Source organism: Cnephaeus nilssonii, assembly GCF_951640355.1.
Source record: "Cnephaeus nilssonii genome assembly, chromosome: 2".
Lineage (NCBI taxonomy): Eukaryota > Metazoa > Chordata > Mammalia > Chiroptera > Vespertilionidae > Cnephaeus > Cnephaeus nilssonii.
Window position 1 is genome coordinate 47252802 of NC_137073.1, and position 22582 is coordinate 47275383.

At 40.1% G+C, this 22582-nt stretch overlaps 1 protein-coding gene across 1 annotated transcript; it reads right to left on the minus strand.

The window, feature by feature from the left end:
- Positions 1-1018: 1018 nt before the first annotated feature.
- ARL14EPL (ARF like GTPase 14 effector protein like) lies at positions 1019-21079 on the minus strand (the record flags this gene model as incomplete). The annotated part of the gene is made up of 4 exons (XM_079800537.1): positions 21024-21079; positions 7283-7387; positions 2138-2277; positions 1019-1241 (listed from the first exon to the last, which is right to left on the minus strand). The coding sequence occupies exons 2-4, from the start codon at positions 7376-7378 to the stop codon at positions 1019-1021; spliced, it is 459 nt and encodes a 152-aa protein (XP_079656663.1). The 5' UTR covers positions 7379-7387; positions 21024-21079.
- Between the last annotated feature and the right edge of the window lie 1503 nt (positions 21080-22582).

Here is a 22582-nt window from a genome sequence, read left to right on the forward strand (position 1 = left end):
CTACTTTAACCCTTCCATACATTATGTATCTAATATAACTTAAAGAAATGGTTCTCAAAGGCTGGCCCCACACCAGCAGCATCAATATCACCTCAGAAATGCAAATTCAACCTAATGAATTAGAAACTTGGATGTAGGATAATAAAAATCTATGATACAAGTCTACCAACTTAAGGTAAATGGGACTATAAAACCAAATACAAAGAAGACAGCTTAACTTTCTATAAACTTCCCACAATGCATCAGATTTGAAAAAAACACACAGCATATATCTATTCAACTGCATAGCATTATACTTAATTAGCAAACCTACAACAAACTCACATTTGTATAACTTAAGTTTTCTTCTTTTGAAAACAAATTTTGAGATACTGAGCCTGAAATGAAAAAATGTAAACCACTGGCTTTTAGGATATGCAAGTCCTCATTTCTCAACTTTACAAGTAAAATATAAATTTTTAATAAAAACATTAACAAGTTTAATTTTAATATTATTAAAATAACAATAACAAATGAGACTATGAATATGCAATGCAAAGTCGTAAGAGTTGGGTCCTTTTTTTAAAGTCCAAATAGCAATTCTGATTTAGAACTAGTGATGTGTACAATTCTAAGGATAACTAGATATTATAAATGTATGATTCTATGTTAAAAAAAACACACACAACTTTCAGCCAAAGAATTCTGAAAACCTTAAAATTACATTTTCTCAGATGTACCAGCAAAAAGGAAAGAGATTTTAAATTTGAGGACAGAGTAGAGAAGGAAGTATTGATGAGAGAAACAGAGATCCATCCACTATCACAGTCTTCTACCCACCCAAGGGAAAGAATTTGAGAAGACACAGTAAAAAGGTTATAGAATGACTGCCCATTCTACACTGTGTTACAGCTTTGGAGAACACGACTCTTAAGTACGTTTTTCCAACATTTCCCCCCACGCCCTACAATTCACCAAGACAAATGGGTTGGCTTAAATGTAAAGAAGAAGAAACAAATCAATTCACGTGTAACGGCTCCTAGTCAGGAACACTGAATGGCAGGGTGCTGATGACCTCTCCAGACTCGGTGACAATGGCATCGTAAACCCACTTGCGGCTGCAGCGGCACTCGGGCCCACACTTGTTGGAGTTACACTTGGGACAGGGGTAGAAGCAGCCCAGGCAGTTCTTCTCCAGGCAGTCGCACAGATCAGCATCATTACAGATTAGCCTGCCACTTTTGTCATACTTCTTCATAACTCTGCAAAGAAAAAGAATGACACTAACACAACAGTGCAGTGTTCCTCAACACTGAGGACAAATTATTATGCAACAACTTCATTAATGTGGTCCCTTTACTCAGAGGAAACAGTACCCTAGAGATTACCCAGCAACACTTCAAAATATTATATGGCAGTGATGTTCTGGGAAATGGAGCCAATATGTGCTCTATAGTTTCATCAACACTGCTATTATCAGACTAAACTCTTTGCTGTCTGGGGAGTGGGGCACTTCTCCATACATTACTGATGGGGCTCAGTATCCTGAGTGTTTATTAGCCTTTTCTTCTATGAAATGTCTGTTCATTGTTTGGTTCATTTTTTTCTCAGAGGAAATTCACCTTTTTTAAAAAACTTAACTTGTAGAATTCTCTATAGATTTTGGACACTAATCGTTTAAATTATAAATAACTTTTCCTACCTTGTGATTTGTGTCTCATTATTTTAGGGTGTCTTTTAATGGTTATAAATCCTTAATTTCAAAGTAGAATTTATCAAGCTATTTCTTTATGGCTTACTTAGTTTATACTTCTGATGCATTAGCAATCATTGTATTTATGATACTTTGTGCCTATTTGATATCAGAATCCATTCCCATGGTTATATTATTTCTCCTTCAAATGATGCATCTTACTTACTTTTAATCATTTTTCCTATTAAATTTCTCTGAAGCCTTTTTTTGAAATTGAATTCTAGCTTGGGATTATAGTTTATTTCTTGAAGTTACTAACTTCCAGATACATCGGGTGATATTGTACTTTAGAAAACATGTATTTAAATCATAAACAAGAGACAACTTTTAATTACTTTGCTTTGTCAAGTAGAACTCATGCATTTTATTATCCCAGAGATCAAATAAAATAAATCATGATCTTACTTGTAATTCACAGAAAAATACTCATTCATCTTTGACATCCGGGCTTTCTTTTTCTGCTGTCGTGTTTCAGGATTAAAGTCTGCTACCTGGGGTCCAGGGTTTTGAAATGCCAAGCATCTTAACTGCCGCTCTATCTGTTGCTATGAGACAAATAAAATGTATTAGCAGTAAGAGCTGGATAGCTTTATCTATTTACCTTGTATCAAAATAAATTTTCTGTAGCGTTTACCATAATGGCATGAAGGACAGATACTGTTCTCTAGAGAAATAACCAGTTTAATTAAGTTCAAGAAGATGATGTAAATTTCCTCAAGTCCTTCTTTCTGAACAAAGAAATCCATAGTATAAAACATATGTAAAAACAAACAAACAAGTGGGAACATAATTCTCTTTATACCAGCAAAACACCAGCTGGCTTCTCAAACATGACGGGGATGGAAGTGAGAATTAGCGTTTTATGGTAGAGAAGGACAAAGGCGCAAAGGCCTTTCCACAGCTGTCAGCCGAAGAAGCCCAGGTAAACGTGTCACGTCACAGAGCCCACGGACACGCAGTCCTCCCTTCCGTGCTCTGGGACATTTCAGAAGGACAGACACCCTGGGAGTGTGTGCTCTACCAGGGCTCCGATGCAGACCACAGCCAAATGAAGTTTACACTCTCAGTCAAAGCCAGATTGGAAGGAGAAAATCTTGCTAAAATGGCTGTCTAGAGTGTTAGTGTAAATTTTCAAAAGTTTCTGTTTGGGGTTATTTATAATTCCAAATTAAATGGGGCCTAATCAGGAACACAAGTAACAAAGATGCTTTAAGCAATCCTGATGTCTTATTTTGAACATGTATCATATATGTCACGAGGGAAGAGAATGCTCTTTTAAAGGATTTTATAAAGATAACCTGAGTGGCCCAAAAACATATAGCCTACTATACAAGGATATCGGGATAAAAGTAGGTTTACAGTTATTCATATGGAAAATAATACAATAATTAATAAATAGGAGGGATCCAAGATGGTGGCAGAGTAGGGGGGCGTTACACTCACCTCTTCCCAGGACAAAACTGGAATTACAATTAAAATAGAGAACAATCAACCTGAATAACCAAGTGAAGATTCACTGAAGAAAAGTCTTGTAACCAAAGATTTATAGAAGAATCCACATTGAGACTGGTAGGAAGGGTTTAGATGAGAAAAGCGCTAGCCCTACTCCCACAAGTGGCAGCTGAGATTCTGGAGGGATATCTCAGCTGCAAAGGTTCCTCCTGAGAAACGTGGGGCATAAACTCCAAGCTGGGTCCCCAGTCCTGAGCAACAGAGCCAGGAAGAGGTGCCCACATAGCATCTGCCTGTGAAAATCGAGCAGAGCCTTCCTTTTACACAACCAAATTTTGGTCTGATTGGGCCTGATAAACTCTGTTTGTCTCCCCAGATAACTCCCTGAGACCCTGCCCCCACCATAAGGTGTGCAAAAATTCAGCAGGTGGCAGCTAGATTTGGTATACTCTGGGACATTTGCTGAGTGGCCTCAGACCCAGCACTGGCTCCGAGTTTGAAACTGTATTGATATGGTGAACACCACTCCTCCATACCTGGTGACTCACTGTGAACCTACCTCATGCAACTCAAGTATCACTAGAGGCTCTTCAGTGACTAAGCCTAACAGGCAGCCAGCAGATGGAGGCAGGGGGAGGTGGATCTTGGGGTGCCTTGGAACCTTTGCTGAATTTCAAAAGATGCTGGTAAAAGATGGCCTTGGTGCATAACTTGGTCCTTCCTGCACACACTCAGGCTCAGCAGAGGCAGCCAAAAACTATGGATTGCTTTGTAGCTTCAAAGAGATTGCCCAGGGCCAGTCACAGGCAGCATCTGACATGGACCTGCACCAGAGTCCCTCCCAAGAGGCAAAGAACCAACATAGCCAGTGGCCAGCTTTAGATAACATTGGAGCAGAAACCAAATAGCTTCATAAGCAGCATATCCAAAGTGAGATCTCAAAGGTACCAGACACTGCTGAGGCAAATTCTGTTCTGAGCTACAGCAGCTTGTACACCGATAGCCTGCCAGCCTAAGGGTCGACCCCACAGATGAACAGGCTAATAGAAAGCAATACTTAAGCACAACAGGAAGGTCCACTTAATACACATAAGGGACATTCCAGGATCACCAAGCTCAGGTGATCAAGGGGACTGCATCACTGGGTCCCACAGGACACTTACCACATAATGCTACCCTTCCAAGACTGGAAGTCATAGCAGGTCTAATATATAGAAACAAACAAAATGCAGCCAAAAGGTAGCCAAAATGGGGAGACAAAGAAAGATGCCCCAAATGAAAGAACAGGAGAAATCTCCAGAAAAAAAAAAAGCTAAATGAAACATAGGTAAGCAATTTATCAGATATCCTATATTATAAAAACCTGTGGTCATGACGCCCTCACGCTGTAACGACCGATCACCAGGAGGCTGTGTGCATGGGTGGGTGGGGCTGCGTGTGCAGCGAGGCGTGCACGGGTGGGCGGGGACTTGACCAGGAGGTGCATTGGGGGAGTCATGCGGGGCCGGCCGCGGGGCAGGACTCCAGGACTCGGGGGAGTCCCACGTGGCGCTGGTGGGGGCTTGACACTGCATCCCCACCAGTGCCGACAGGTCTGGGTCTCGTGTGATTTCGAGGCGCGCACGGGTGGGCAGGGCTGCATGTGTGGCAAGGCACGTGCGGGTGGGTGGGGCTGCGTGCGTGGCGAGGCACACGCGGTGGGCAGAGACTTGACTCTGGGTCTCGCGGTGCCAGCAGGACTTGACACTGCGTCCCCGTGGACGCCGGCCCAGACTCTGACAGGAGGGAGGAGGGAGCCAGATACCCACACCCAGGACTTGGCAAATAGTGATATTAACCTTTTGCACTCGGATGTCGAGTGTGACTCGACACGGTTAGCATTAGAATAAAGGAATTGAGAAAAAATCAAGCGAGTGCAAAGGGTTAAAATATTTCTTCTAATTAACTCCCTTTCAATGTGCACAAATTTGTGCACTGGACCACTAGTAGAGTTCATAAAAACAGTTATAAGGATGCTCAAGGAACACAGTGAAAAATTCAACAAAGAGATAGAAGATAAACAATGTCACAGAAACCATAAAAAAAAAAACTAGTCAGAAATGAAGAATACAATATCTGCTTAAATGAAGCAGAAGATGGAACAAGCGATTTGGAAGACATGATAGTAGAAAACACCCAATCAGAGCAGCACAAAGAAAAAAAAAATAATGAAAATAGTTTAAGGAACTTTTGGGATGACATGAAGCATAACAACATCCATATCTTAGGAGTACCAGAAGAAAGAGAGAAAGAGCAAGGGATCGAGAACCAATCTGAAGAAATAATGACTGAAAACTTCCACAACCTGAAGAAGGAAAAAGACCCATGTCTAGGAGGTATCACGCGACCTGATATCAAACTACACTACAAGGCCATAGTGATCAAAACAGCATGGTATTGGCATAAAAGCAGACATATAAATCAATGGAACAGAAAAGAGAGCCAGAAATAAACCCATGCCTTTATAGTCAATTAATATTTGACAAACAAGGCAAGGACATACAATGAGATAAAGAGACTATTCAATAAATGGTGTTACAAAACTGGACAAATAAATGAAACTAGACCATCTTCTTACACCATACAGAAGAACAAACTCAAAATGGATTAAAGACTTAAATGGTGGACCTTGAAACCATAAAGAAGAAAACATAGCCAGTAAAAATCTCAGACATTTCTCGTAGCAATATTTTTTTCTGATATATCTCCTTGGGCAAAGGAAACAATAGAAAAATAAATAAATGGGATTACATCAAACTAAAATGTTTTTATACAACAAAGGAAATAATCAACAAAATGAAGACAACTCACTGAATGGGAGAACATATTCACCAATGATATATCTGATAAGAGGTTAATATCTAAAATTTGTAAAGAACTTTATACAACTCAACACCAAAAAACCCAAATAATCCAATTAAAAAATGGGCAAAGGACCTGAATTAAAACTTCTCTGCTTAGGACACACAGATGGCCAATAGACATATGAAAAGATGCTCAACATCAGTAATCATCAGAGAAATGCAAATAAAACCACAATAAAATATCACCTCACACCTCAGAATGGCTATCATCAATAAATCAACAAACAACAAGTGTTAGCAAGGTTGTGGAGAAAAGGAAACCCTGATGGACTGTTGGTGGGAGTGCAGATTGTTATAGCCACTGAAAAACAGTATGGACTTACCTCAAAAAATTAAAAATGGAACTGCCAATGACCCAATGATTCCACTTCTGGGTATATATCCAAAGAAACTTGAAACACAACTTGAAAATTGAAAAATATATGTGCTCCCCTATGTTTGTTGCAGCGTTATTTATAATAGCCAAGATTTGTACAAAGCCCAAGTGCCCATCAGTAGATAAGTGAATTAGAAAGCTGTGGTAATTTACACAATGTAATATTACTTAGTCTTAAAAAATAAAGAAACCTTAACTTTTGTGACAGCATGGATGGACCTGCAGAGTATTTTGCTAAGTGAAATCAGTCAGAGAAAGACAAGTACCATATGATTTTGCTCATATGTGGAATCTAATGAGCAAAATAAACTAACAAAATAAAAACATACTTATAGATACAGAGAATAGACTGACAGCTGTCAGAGGGAAGGGGGGGTGGGAACTGGGTGAAAAAGGTGAAGGGATTAAAAAAACCCTCATAGATACAGACAACAAAACAGTAGGTAAAAGGGGGGATAAATGTTGATGGAAGAGATTTTAATGGTTGTGGTGAACACAATATGAAGATGATGTATTATATAGTTGTATACCTGAAACCTATATAATTTTATTAATCCATGTCATTCCAATAAATTCAAAACAAGAATTAATAAAAGTTCTGAAACTGAGAGGCACAGCGGAGATATGTGAGGTGCGTCCAGCTTAGCAGTGAGTAGAGTTAAGAGGAAGAAAAGCCCCATCATTATGGGGAGGGGGCAGAAATCCTTTGTAAGGAGTCCTGAGTGAGCCCACCTTTCCCTGCAAATGTGGGGCCTCTCAGGAACCCCCATGCTGGAAACTCCCCAAATTCCATGGAATGGTAATATCCATATGCCATACCAGTTGTTTTTGTCCGATTTGACAGTTTTTTTCAGGAGAACTTTCACCTGTGTGTCCCTCTTCAGTGGAATTGTTTTTTTCTGGCTGTTCACTCATTTCTGATCACTAAAAAAAGGAGGTAGAAAAAAGTAAAACACATTAATTTCATGCATCCGCAGTAACTTAATCCTGTGACTTTCCTGCTCTCTTCCTACATCTTTCTTTCAAAGCCAGACCTCCATCTGCACACCTGGTTTCTTTTTTACCACTCACTCTTTTGTTGTTCTTGTTTGTTTTGTTTGTGCATTTATTTTGATTTTTAGGTTCCACATATAAGTGAAATCATGTGGGATTTATCTTTCTTTGTCTCACCACTCACTCTCAAATCCTGCATCTGACTCCCCTGTCCACTTTACTGATGCTCTCCTTTGCCAGTGACCCATGAACAAATCAATGGCACCTCTTACAGTTCTTATTATCACAGACCTCACTGGAGCAGGCAACACCAGGACCACCCTCTACTGCTTAACAAAACTGCATTCTTAGATCTCTATTTCGCCCCTTTATACTCCCTTAATAAAAGGTAAGACACATTAATGTTATACATCCCCACTAAGTTTGTGAAAATCTTATCCACTCCCAGGGTTTCAGTTGTCTCTTCTTCAGAGACCATTCCCCAGGTTGACCTGAAAAATTTCTAATACAACTTGTGCTAAATGGAAGTCATCATTTTCCCATAAATCTTAGCTGCTAAAATTTACTCTGAAATACTTCAGTGTGTATCCAGGTTGCCAGTGTGTGTGTGTGTGCGCGCGTGTGTGTGTGTGTGTGTGTGTGTGTGTGTGTGTGTGTGAAAAAGAGAGAGAGAGAGAGAGAGAGAGAGAGACTTGGGTGAAGCTAACATAGGATGCTAATCACAAATGCTCCATGCAGGCTGCTCTGCAGGTTCTGTCAGAAAGGACCACCCTCGAGAGGAGGCTTCCACAGCCCTGCTGCTTTCTCTCTCTCTCTCTCTCTCTCTCTCTCTCTCTCTCTCTCTCTCTCTCTCTCTCCTTCTCTCTCTCTCTCTCTCTCTCTCTCTCTCTCTCTCTCTCTCTCTCTCTCTCTCTCTCTCCCAACTGCTAGCACTGACTATAGGGTCCTGTTTCTACTAAAGGAAACTAAGAGGTATGCTTTACCAAGTTGGCCTGGGTCCTTTGGCACCACCACTTGCCTGCCAACTGGAAATTCCATTTCTGTCAATGTACCTTCCTTCTCCCTGTGTCTAGAGTCACTAGACATTGACTGCTCACTTTTCTGTATCGCCCACCCAATTAATTCTCAACATTAGGTTAGGAAGTTGAATTTTCCCTCCCAATATTCCTAATATTGATTCTTCCTTTCCGCTCCCTGTCAGGTGTTATCCACCCTGAAGATAGCAGTACTAGTAATGCTAGTACCTTGCCCTTGGCCAGAACAGCCTGAATGTTCCTGTCAGCTTGACTAAAATTCAGACAGGCTTCTTCCAGACTGTGTCCCTGACCTCCCTCTTCTTGGAGCACTTACTTCAGAAAACTTGTAATTGTACATTCTTCTTCTTCCCCATCGAGATGTAAGTCATCTCACAGATTCTCTCACTTTTACAACCCAGCAGGGCCTTTCTCAAGGATTAGGAGCCATCCCTTAGAAATGCAATCAGCTGGAAAGATAGTGTCCCTATTTGCCAGTCTCTGGGGGAAGGTAGAAGCCTAACTGGCTAATTGGTGGGCACCAATTAGCAAAAACAGGTGACCAAATCACAGACATAAACACTTGCAAACTCGGGAATAAGTCAAAGTGCTCTACACATCCCACTGACCTATCTCTTTCCTAAAATACTTTAGTTTTTTCCTTTTCCCTTTGGTTTACGTGGAGTTGACTAGTTCAGACTGAGTTCTGGTTTCTCTCCCCTATTACAATAGCCTTGAATAAAGTCATCACTGTCTGTTTAACTTAGTCCAGTGCAATTTTGCTTTGACATTCTCACATGCAGTTTCTCATCTGATCAGACCAACATTCCTGTGGAGTATTTTCCAACTTGTCTGAAGATAAAATCACATGGAGCAGTTTTAAAAATGACAAATTCCAGACCTACTGGGGATATAATTTGCAGAGCAGAATCTTGGTAACCTGTATAATTAATAAGCTCTCCTAGTGAATCCTATTCTTAGGCAATTATGGAAGATGCTACAATAGGGAAAGGACAGATAATTTTATCCATCCGTCTTGCCATCTGATTATAAAACTATTGTCCATATTTTCTTTCCACATTCAATTCAACTAAAAACATGTGGTCATGTTGATATTCCTGCATCAGAAATCTCTTTATCTCATTCTTATTAAAAGATTTCCCTGACTCCCTCTGTCAATAATGTTCCACATCCCTGACATATCAGTGAAGATCCATCACAACCATCTTCAATCTACCTGTCTAGGCTCATATTCCCTCATTCTTTCACTTGGGCCAAAGCTAGGTGACCTCTCCACTTCCATAAACACACTTCCATCTCTTCCCTAACTGAGCCTTCCCATTTGAACTCTGATCTACTTCTCTGCTCCAAGAAGCCTCTCCATCACTCTAGAATTCCAAGATCCCTTTCTCTCTTGGGCTCTGTTTATAGTTTCCTCAAGAAAACTCCCCCCAAAGGGCCCTTAGCCCTCTAGCTTCTTCATGTAACAAATTTTCCTCCCCCTGGGAATATATGTGACCTTGTGATCACCTTTGAAAGCAAAAACTGTTCCTGAGGAGGTATCCATTTAACTGCATTGGGAGAAATGAATATTTTATGCAAATACTCTCCCTGAGATGCCTTTGTTTAAATCCTTGTAGAATGTTGGTCTCCACAAATAGATTAGAGGAAAAACTTGCTCCTTTGTATTCCAAATAAAGCAAAAGAAAATTATAATAGAACCTCAGCAGGGACTGAAACTGTAATTGGATTTATTACAAGACCAAAATATCTGTCCCAAGAAAAGTAATAAAAAGTTTCAGAACTCCCCCTTTTCCCAGCTTGGTATTCCCAAAGTAGGGGTTCTTAACCAGAGAGTGAATGCAGGGGGCCTTCAGCTTGGATCAATAAAGAATATATATACTTATTTTCACTAATCTCTTAACTGAAATTCTAGCATTTCCTTCTATTATAATGCAACTGTGTTAGCAATACTTGTGACTTGGTTACCTATGAAAGCACAGATGGTTTCATAACGCATCAAAGTTGTTATAGATAGGTCAAAATGTTATTTGTGCTTATCACTTCTTCAAAACAATGGTAGTTCTTAGACTAGATGCTAGATTTTGTTATTATGTTAATAATGAAACACATACAGAACTATCACAAATTGTTTTTAACATTTTGAAAAGTGTTAGACCCCAGAGCAGAGACGATGGGCCAGGTACCGAAGCTCACCAGGTATAGAAGCTCACCCGATGCCTGGCAGGTGGCAAAACTGGAAAAACAAGAACCTAACCCCAGGGTAACCTTTCCTCCCCTAGCATATCTCTGGTCCTTAGGATTGGACGCACCCCCCCCCCCCCATCTTTTCCTCCCTAAAGATAACATCTAGGCCTCAGTTGTATTTCAGCTCCAGGCCCAGAAAAGCAGCAAAACCAGACAAGTGACACTGTGGCTGCCTCAGGACCAGCTACATTGGTCGGACCAGCCCTGGCACCGACCAATCTCAGTGGAGACCACGACCCTGAAAGAGCACACCTGGAAAGCTGATGAATATTCTATTAAAACCTTTTAAAAACTCCACACGGTTAGCATTAGAATAAAGGAATCGAGAAAAAAGCAAGCGAGTGCAAAGGGTTAAGACCCTCCCCTGATACCTCCCCTAAGATTTCCACCTGCAAGAAAGAGATAAATACACTCAGAACAAAGGACCCAGTGCATGCTATCCCTCAGAGGAGCACCCCCCTACTATTCTTCCATAGTCACATATCCCCAACCTCTAATGAACCCCATGAGACTTGCAACCAGGGGAGAAATGGGCAGCGGCAACTTGTCCCCAAAGCCCCCTTTTCCTGACTTCTCAGTGAGCCCGAGCAGCCCAGCCCAGGCTTTCCTGCTGCTTCTTCTAGGCCCTTCCTTGTTTCAATGTCCTAAGCATATTTTTGCTGCCATCATGGACCCAATACCCTTTGGCTCAGGGCTGTGCAGCCCTTCCCTTTAGATATCCCCATCACCTTCCCCTTTTCCTTAAATAAATTCAATTTTTCTTTAATCACCGTCTGAGGTGGCTATTTAGCCTGCCCTCGCACCACTAACTTCAACCTTTCAATAAGTATATTTCAATATAATTGGTTTCCTTTGTAACCTTACAGATTGTATTTCATATGATTAAAAACATCATTTTAAGAAATGGTCCATAGATATAGCAGTTGGACAAAGGGGCCCATAACACAAAAAGTAAGATTAAGAACCCCTGCAAAGAGACAGGGAGAACAGACTGCCACCACCTCCACTGATCATGGTGACGAAAAAAGAGCAGCTTCTAGCTACAGAAGATGCTCATCTTCAAGCATAAGGCTGGAAGCAATGTGGTATATCCTGGGTTATTATTGCATTTAATGGCACAAAAAGTGTATGACATCAATTTAGCAAACTCTCTATTTTGTGCTCACATTGTGCTAGATTGCTTATAAAGATTTAAAATACAGTCAGACACAAAGAGAAGTGGCTCCCTCAAGTGGCAGATGTAACAGATTCCAAGAGCAGAGTCCTCAAAGCATGAACCAAGAATGGTACCAGACTTGGGCCAGAATAGAAGTCAACTGCTCCACTAAGTACATTGGGTAGTTTAGCTGACGTCTTTCCTCATAGCAAGACTGTCTTCCGGAGGAGGCAGATAATTGATTCACATTCGGGCATCAGCTCCTTGATTCACCTTGAACAGGAACCTTGACTAGCACTGGAGCACACACGCTATAACACTCAATTTCCTTCTATGGTTAGTTCAATTTTCACGTGTAAGTTCCTATTTCTGTTAGGTCAATAGCTCTGGAACCAGTCTTACAACTTTCTTTACCCCCCAGCAAACCTAGGACTAGTACCTATAATCAGGGCTCAATAAACATCTCATGAATATTATGCTAATGTTACAGGATTCCAGGGCAGGAGGAATAGGGAAACTGAGCAAAGTTAAATGAGGGCCAAACAGTATGGGCAATTTGTAGCCAGCTTGTAACTAACAAGCCATTATCTTCCCCAGTCAAGGACACACAGCAAATGTGGGAGGGGAGGAGGAGGACACAAAAAACAAACCTCCCTAATGGAGAGAATTCAGAAAGGGAGGAGGAAAGGGGGAAGGAAAAAAGGGCCATTTTACTCCCTCAGCAGAGCAGCCAGCAGTCGCAAGGCTTGGCAAGATAAAGTTGCCAGGTGCTTCTCATGAATTCTGGAAGAGCCACAACAAACTAAAAACAGGGACCTTGAGAATTAACCTGCACCAAAATAGTCAGCAGAGGAATTCTGAAGCCTATAGACAGGAGGGTATATAAGCCTCAGGCCACCCGCCCAACTTGCTCTTCAGATTGGCTGAGAGCCCGTCTGTGCTTCATAAACCAGATGTATAGGTTTGCTTGCTTTGCTTTTGCTTTTTTCAGTAAAGATCCATGCTTTAAGTACTATAATAAATTGGCTTTTCACAATGCAGTCAAGATCTCTCACATAAATTCATTTATATGAGAAGACAAGGATTGAGGTTGGGAACACGCCTCTCCCGCTGACCCAGGGGGCTGTCCTGTCAGATAACACCTCTCTGGTATTGGTGAGAGGTGCCTATAACACTAATAATACCAATTATTAGGTACCTACTACGTGCCAAGCACTTTGCTAAACATTCTCTCTATGTATTACTTCATTTGATTCCATAACAACACACTGAACTAGGTATTCTTATCTGTATTTTACAGAGGAGACTGAGGCCCAGAAAGATCATTTAGGCCCCATAGTTACCAGTAGGCTGCATGGGTTTGAAACCCAGACTTGTCTGGCCCCTCAAACTAAGCTCCTTACAGGATGTTACACTGCTTCAAGATTTGTTTAATGATGACCACCATCTCTCCAACAGGATATTGCTGAGGGATGGGATGTAACCAGTGTCAGCCACACAGAGCCTTCAAAAAGCAGCCTGGAGGAGGAGGAGGGGAAGATGCACTTCAGATCATCTGGAGTTCGCCTCCTCCAGCTCTTCTGTCATAGCATAGAGGCTGTGCTCAGAAGAGGCTGCCATTCAGGCACATGAACCACATCTGACCTCAGGACTGGAACTAAAAGTCAGCATAAAAGAGGAAAGTCACATAGAGACAAAATTATCCTTGAAAATGCCCAGAAAATGACTAGCCCTATACAGTCAGGCATTTCTCCAGTATTGAAATAGATGATTGTTCCTTAGATTGAGCATCGGATGAAGTAGTTGGTTTAGGAACCATTATAGTAAATACCTTTAAACCTCAGAATCTACACACCCTGGCATGTTTATTACTCTATGGAGGCCTTAGAAACTGGGTCCCATCGAAATAAAACCGGGTCCAGACCTCCATCTTACCCCACTCTGAGGCACAGGTCATCAAGGGAAACGCAGGCAAATGACTCAAACTTGCATCACTTACACTTATCTTTAGGATGCCCAGCACTGGATAGTTGAATTTTGTTAAGCTGATTGTGTCTTGCAAAATGTAGAAAAAGTATTTTTTTCTACTTTTATCCCTAAGGACTCTAGCAAACTACCAAAGCAATAAAAGTGTTTAATTTAGACTCTAGCTCAAAAGGTCTCCAGTTTCATTCAGTAGCAGATAAGTAGGTTTATTCAGAGACACTATCTGTAAGACACCCCCCCCCCCCCCCCAGAAAACATTTAAAAGTAAAAGACATACACGTGGGGACTGACAGAGAACATTCACATGGGTGTAGTATAGCAGTAACTTAATAAAAAAGTATTCATTAAAAGCAATCACAGTAGAGACTCCAGCTATTTTAATCTCATTCTGTCTGTGGCCTTAGTTTCTATACTTGCTAAAAATGACAGGTCACTGGGATAACTGACAGGTAAATCAAATCCCAGCAGGATCATATTTGGTGGAGAGAAACACCCGCTGTGCAGGTGATCAATTAAGTCATTCCCTAGCTGCTCCCTCCCAGTTGATTCAGCTGTTTTCAAAGTCACAAAAAAACTGCTCAGCAACCTTTAATAAAATCTCCATCACCATTTGTCCTAAGAATGAAACGTACTTTTGATCTAAGCCAGTTGAGAGTGGTTTTAGATAAACAATGTTAATGCTTGATTAGCAACTTTATTTACAATACATAAATTTTCCTAAAGGCACTTTTATTGCTGTATATTCCAACACACACACACACACACACACACACACACACACACACACTTCTGTGGCTCAATATAAAACAATGTGAATACAAATGTATTTTTAAAATAATTTGAAAGTGCACTCAGCAGAGGATTCGAGAAGCTGTGGAACACAATGAGACATGTTGTTTTTGCTAACGCGGGAATTCTGCAATCCGGTACTGCTCTGAAACCAAACCCCCTGAAGAGCCCATCTGAGTCAGTTACAGATCAGCATCCACGAGAGCCTCTCTATTCACAACTTATTTATAATCTGGATCTCTTGAATTATACATTAAAATTCTTCCTTGCAATTTTAAGGATCATATAAAACGCAGAAACCTGTCTGTTTACTCTGCCCCGTCAATGGAAAGCAAAGAGAAGGAAGAAAACTCTTATGAGACCAAAAGATTGGGCCATTTTCTGCATTATCATGATAAATACAGTCAGCATTATCTTGACAAAAATACTTCAAAACCACTCATCCCAAATTTCAAGTGTGGAGGCTTTTTTCAGGTCTCTAAGGCCCTTTTATGCTTTTTTTTTCCCTTTCATTTTTAATCCAGTCCACACTGCAACAAAAGAACACCAATTTTCTTCCACTCTTACCTACAACACATTAATATGGCAATATATATTCACAGTCAACGTTCAGTGGCTTGCTTTTGCTTCTTCTTTCTCTACCAGCCTCAGAGGGAATCAAGTTTAAATGCATCATTGAAAAAGAAGTGCCTTTCTAATTATGACCTTCCACAGTTCTACTACTCCCTACTTCTCAATGCGAGTTGCCTTGTCAAGCTGAAGCAATAGGTGGTAAGGAGAAAGTCCACATACCTTTAAGTTGGATGAAAAAGAAGGAAGGAATACTGGAAAAAAGAGAAACTGTACTGCTTTGTTTCCTTTGTTTTGCTGAGAAACTATAGAACTCTCTAGGGGAAAAGTCATAGGCCCCCAAGGTGCTTCTATAATTTAACACTTTAATAACATTGGCCAAGAGGAGGAAAGGTGGGGAAACAGAGGGGTTTTTTGGGGAGAAGATATAGATGTAAACATTGTTAACTCTCTCTTCCAACACGAGTCTATTCTAAAATTAGATGAAATCAGGAAGTCATAATTCATCTGCTCACTCATTTTGCATTTGCAATAAGAAATGAATCTAGAATTTACGTTTTGACTCTACTGCTCAGTCTCATGTATTAACTTCAAGTGTTCAACTAATACTAACACCAAACTGCCCCTGGCTATTTTTATATTTCAGTGTAAAGTATATATATGTATCTTGGCAAGTTGCTTAAATATATATATGTATTTAAACTAAAAAACAATTAAGAAAAAACTGTTGTCCCAAGAGAGAACTAATCCATGTTCGTAAATTGTCTAAGACATATTAATCTCTAAATTACAATGCTATATCCATTGTCCTCTACCACTAGGACTCAGATATTGTGCTGTGAGTCATTAAAACCACTCTACTGCAAGTTAATACCCATCCATTCATTTGTGAATTATAGGGTAAAAACCGCCATTTCATTCCTAATTACTCTTGCTGCAAAGACCAAGGAAAGGAAACAAAAACGGAGTTTGCAACCCATCTGGCAATGATGTGAAACCTTAAGGTGATACCAGAATTAAGTATATTTGAACTGAATCTATATCCATTAAGAAACTGCTATCTTTTTGAGATTACACCATATGTTTTGCTTCTCAAAAATTTTCCATTTAAGGACTGTCAATTCTATCTTGCCAATTAAGGATTGCTAAACCTCGAAGCAGGTAAAAATCCTACTACACTTTCCACAGTAAATCAAACTTTACAAAAATACATTTTAGTCCAATGTCTGGCTTTGTTCTTATACAATCAACAGAAGAAAGTACTCTTCACTGATCTAACCACACAAGATGCTACAGAAAAAAAAAAAAAAAAAAATATATATATATATATATATATATATATATATATATATATATATGTCAAGGTCCAATGCAAGGGATCCTCTTAAAAACCAAGACAAGTCCCAACTGAAAACTTAAAAAATTAAAGTGCTGAGAAATAATAGTGCACCGCAGAATAGAAAGTTATTTCCTCTTAATTCTTTAATTTAAAAAAGAAAATAAATCATATAAAATAATTATCCTGTTTTATATCCAAGTTTCTCAAGCAAAATCTAATAGCTTTTGAAACTAATCGGTGTTTAACTGGAAAATCTTCACAAGAACTTTACACCATGTTTTTGAAAGATATCAATTTAATCTTTAAAAATGAAAGAGTATTTTTCAAAGTTAATAATACCTCACTAAATTTACGAGTCCAATGGTGGCCTGACCAGTGTGGCTCAGTGGTTGACTGTCAACCCATAAACCAGCGGTCACAGTTTGATTCCCCGTCAGGGCACATACCTGGGTTGCGGGTTGGATCCCCAAAAGGGATGGGCATGCAGGAGGCAGCCAATTGATAATTCTCTTTTATCATTGATGTTTCTATCTTTCTCTCTCCCTCTCCCTTCCTCTCTCTGCAGTCAATAAAAACATATTTTTTTAAAAATGTAAAGATACCAATGGTGTATGTCACAGAACTAAAAGGAATATTCCAAAACTTTATATGGAACCAAAAAATACCCAGAATTGCCACCACAATCTTGAGAAAGAAGAACAAAGTTGGAGGAATCATGCTATTAACAAGGCCATGGTAATCAAAACAGCATGGTGCTGGCATAAAGCAAACACATAGATCAACGGAATAGAAAAGAGCCCAGAAATAAACCCCACCTCTGGGGTCAATTAATATTCAACAAAGGATCAAGAACCTAAAATATTCAATAAATGTTGGGAAAATTAACAGATATGTGCAAAAAATGAAACTATACCATCTTCTTATACCATATACAAAAATAAACTCAAAATGGATTAAAGACTTAAGTGGTAGACTTGAAACCATAAAAATTCTAGAAGAAAACATAGGCAGTAAGATGTTGGATATTTCTTGTAGCAATATTTTTTTCTGATATATCTCCTTGGGCAAGGGGGGGGGGAGGAAGATAATCAATAGCCTTATGAAAAGATGTTCAATATCACTAATCATTAGAGAAATGTAAATTAAAACCACAATGAAATATCACCTCACACCTGTCAGAATGGCTCTCATCAATGAATCAACAAACAATAAGCATTAGCAAGGTTGTGGAGAAAAGGGAATCCTTGTTTTACTGTTGGTGGGAATGCAGATTGGTGTTGCCACTGTGGAAAACAATATGGAGTTACCTCAAAAAATTAAAAATGGAATTGCCTTATGACCCAGCAATTCCACTTCTGGGTATATATCTAAAGACACCTGAAACACTAATTCAAAAGAACATAAGGTAGGGGAGGGTGGGGGTAAGGGGGAGAGATCAACCAAAGGACTTATATGCATGCATATAAGCCTAATCAATGGACAGAGACAACAGGGGGTGGGGGCATGATTAGGGGGTGGAGGGTAATGGGGGAATAAGGACACATATGTAATACCTTAATCAATAAAGAAAAAATTTAAAAAGAACATATGCACCTTATGTTCACTGCAGCATTATTTATAATAGCCAAGATTTGGAAACAGCCCAAGTGCCCGTTAGTAGATGAGTGGATAAAAATCTGGGGTACAATTACACAATGGAATACTACTCAGTCATAAAAAAGAAGGAAATATTTCCTTTTAGTACAGCATGGCTGGACACGGAGGGTATTATGCTAAGTGAGATAAGCCAGACAGAGAAAGTCAAATATCATATGATTTCACTAGATTAATGTGGAATCTAACGAATAAAATAAACTAACGAACAAAATAGAAACAGATTCATAGATAGATAGAACAGACTGATAGCTGTCAGAGTGGAGGAGGGTTGGGGGGACTAGGTAGAAAAAGTGAAGGGATTAAGTTAAAAAACAAAAACACACGCATAGACATAAACAACAGTCTGGTGATTACCAGAGGGAAAGAGGGTAGAAGTGGGTAAAGGGGAGAACAGTGGTGATTGGAAGATACTTGACTTGAGGTGGTGAACACACAATACATTATATAGATGATTTATTATGGAATTGTACACCTGAAACCTATATAATTTTTTATTAATTTAGAGAGGGAGGAAGGGAGACAGAGAGAAACATAAGATGGGAGAGAGATACACCTAGTACGTATATACCCCAACTGGGGATCGAACCTGCAACCTGTGTATGTGCCCTGACTGGGAATGTAAGCTGCAACCTTCTGTTGCAAGGGATAATGCTCCAACCAACTGAGCTATACCAGCCAGAGGCTGAAATCTACATAATTTTATTAACCAATGTCACCCCAAGAAATTCAATGAAAATTAAAAAAACAAAACAAAAAACACAAATCAAAGCTGAAAGATAACATATTCTTGTGTGCATGAAAATAAAACCATTAGATTTTAATAATAGGTATCTCTAGATTTTTGTCTTATCCTTTATTATTTCTTATCTTACCATTTCCTATAATAAACATATCCTTTACATGTTTAAAAATTTTAATATTTTAAACATACATCTGAGAATAAATGTACAGTTCTCTCATAGTATGTACAAAACAAATATGTCCAGCAGATGGTGCAAAAACCCAATCCAGAACTAAAGAGATTTTAAAAGAATAAACCTTATTACTTCAAGAATGCCATGTGGATGGTACGTTTCTAGGTGACCAAGAATCAATCAAAATGGAATTTTCATGCCCATCTATATATATAAAAAGCCATATACCAGAACACAGAACAACCAGTCGCTATGACACCCACTGCAGCCAGCCAACCGGCTGGATCAGGGGGTGGGGCCGGCTGGCCAACCTCCTGCCTTCTCCTCCTCCTGACAGGCCTGGCCCTGATCTGCCCTGATTGGGGCCGGGCCGGTTGGACCCCACCCGTGCACGAATTTGTGCACTGGGCCTCTAGTTAAATATAATTTGTTTGACCTCTTCTGTAGTCAAAGGTGAGTCACTTCAGAGGTAAATAAGGGGTCTTTGAATAAGGAATGTGTGGGACCTACAGAGGCTACAGAGCAAGATGATTTGTGTAAAAGAATCTTGAGGAATGGAAGCTAGATGTCAATGTAATGTTGTACCAGGAAAGGGCTTTGAGGATCATATCATCCATCAGTTTTAAAATTTTTTTTTTTTATTTTTCTCTAAATAAATCCCAATATATGAAAGCAACAAAACTGGAGCCCACCCTATTGAAGCGGGAGTTGGGGACAAGAGCCATGGTGGGCCTTCTCTTTACTCAAACTCCCCAGCCCTGCTTCCTTGGTGGCTGACAGAATCAACATCTACGGAATCTACAAAATACTCCCAAGAAGCCCTAGAGAAAACTTCTAATGCAGTGTAATACTGTCACTTTACTACTGATTAAAGAGATGCTCAGAGAAGAAGAGCTTCCCATGTGAAATGAAAATCTATATAAAAAGCAAATAAAAATGGTTAATTGATTTTAAAGTACAATTCAATAAGGCCATTTAAAATGCATCAATAACATTGATACTAATACTTTTCACAAAATTGACATTTATAGCATTTAGAATTTATATTGAATTAAGTTTCTGATATCTTAAACTTTGGATTCACTTCAATCCTTTTTATGTATAAGAGTAATAAAAGCATATTCTTGGGTTTTATTTATACCAATAAAGTTTACTTATATCAATAAAATATCCTTAGACTGTAGTTCCTGTACAGCCTATAATTTTTTAAATTAAATATATCTTTACTGATTTCAGAGAGGAAGGGAGAGGGAGAGAGAGAGATAGAAACATCAATGATGAGAAGGAATCATCGATCGGCCGCCTCCTGCATGCCTCCCACTGGGGATCGAGGCGCTGGGCATGTGCCCTTGATGGGACTTGAACCCGGGATTCTTCAGTCCGCAGGCCGTCGCTCTATCCACTGAGCCACATTGGCCAGGGCTAGTCTATAACTTTTAAATGCAATTATAAACTATACAAATGGTGATTTGACAGCATGAAGCTAGTTTAAGAATTTTGCAAAAAAAATAAATAACAATTTTGCAAACCTTTATACAATCTGTCTACATAATGTTTGCAAAGTAGATACAAACTATTTAAATAAATTCACCTCATTTCTTTTCAATACAAGTCCAAATTTAAGTGTCTTTTAAAACTCACTCTTAAAAATTTTTGTTTGACTAGTTACATCTACATGAAGAAGCCCTGCCTGATAAATTCTACTTGACACCCGATATTTCTGGTCCACAGATGTGTGTGGATCAAACGCTTTCACCTGAGATTCCTCAGGTATAACAGTGTCTTCACCGTGTCCTAATTTAACAGGTGAGAGAAAAACCCAAAGTAAATGGGGCGGTGAACAGATTGGGTCTTAAATCTGGCCTGTTACACTGACCGGAGTTGGGTAGCCAGCCGCTCTCAAGGTTCCAAACCCACCTTTTTTGTCCTCCGCCTGAGGAGGTAGGACTGGGAGCCTGCAAACCGCACGTCGCTTTAGCTCCAGGGGGCGCTGAGGAACCCGGAAGACTAGAGGAGGGAGAGGCCGGCTCTTCCCTGTCGGCTTCCGGTGTCCCTCAGCATCTACTCTGCAGAGATTCTTCTTACTGACTTGTGGCGGTTGGCTTCCGGTTCTCTGGATTCACCGTCCCCACCCCCGCCCCCACCTCCCAGCCTAGTGTGCCACCCACCGATACCAGCACCTGGCAGAGCCACCGCCTCAGAGGTCCGGGTCCAGCACCAAGAGGCCGTCATCAGAGTTCCTAGAGCATCCGCCCTAGTCAAGCCGTTCCCCTCAAGGTCTGGATCCCAGCTCTGCCGGACCCTTTCTCTGAGCTACTGAGGCAGCAGCACCAGCTTCTAGATTCTAGATAACCCCATCCCTTCTCTTTGTTGCCCCTGCCCTACGAGTGCGAGCTATTTCTTGCAGTTCCCATCTTGGTGTTAGCTCAGTGTTACTCTTGCCTTTTTCAGTTCCATACATACCAATGCTATATATATAGTAAGTTCTGTAAACCAAAAAAAGCTGATCCCTTTTCTGTTTTCCTGACTGGTACCAGCAGACTCCCAGGAAAAAGAACCTCAAGGTCAGATTCTGATCATGCCCTGCCCTTGAACTCAGTGCTCACTCCCTAATGCCACCAGGGTGAATCAGGTAATCACCTGTGTTTGATTACAATAAGGTATCTACGGAATCAAGTGGCTTCTGGGACCCAGTGGCTGTTGTGTTTGACCAGGGTGACTGCAAGGATATGGAATGAATGGCTATTTCTGAATGCGCTGGATAATTTACAGGAAGAAAAGTACCAGCTCAAGTCAGCGATTTTTAACCTTTTTCATCGGCACACATAAACTAATTACTAAAATTCTGCGGCACACCAAAAAATATCTTTTTTTTGCCGATCTGACAAAAAAAAATAGGTATAATTTTGATTTATTCATACCAGACAGCTATTTTTGTGTTGTCTTTTTTTTTTTTTTTTTTTTGACAACCTAAGGGAAAAGAGGTCAGTGCCCCAGACTAAATAGTCAGGTATTGCATGTTTTAAAAATTCTTGTGGCACACCAGTTTGCCTGCTGAGGCATGCTGGTTGGAAATTGCTGACTCAAGTGATAAAGAGCCAAAGACCTTCAAAGGCAGTTCTCAACAAATCTCATAGTTCTTGTAGCTGCTCTGTAGGATGCATCATTACAATGCAAGCTGAGTTCACAGGCTTGCTAAGGTTCCACTGTGAGAGTTAGGGCACTGATTGGAAAGGACACCCTGAGATTTAGAATGTGGATATCGGGGTGGACCAAACTAAACAGAAAATCGTGTGCTATCTAATCCAAGCTCCTACATTCTAGTAACTCCAACCTTTGCCCTTTTTCCTCCAGCCCTAAAGAAGAGAACTACTTCCTGCACTATAACTTAGGGCTTTTCTTTTGCATTTTCACTTCTCTAATAGCTGTTAAATC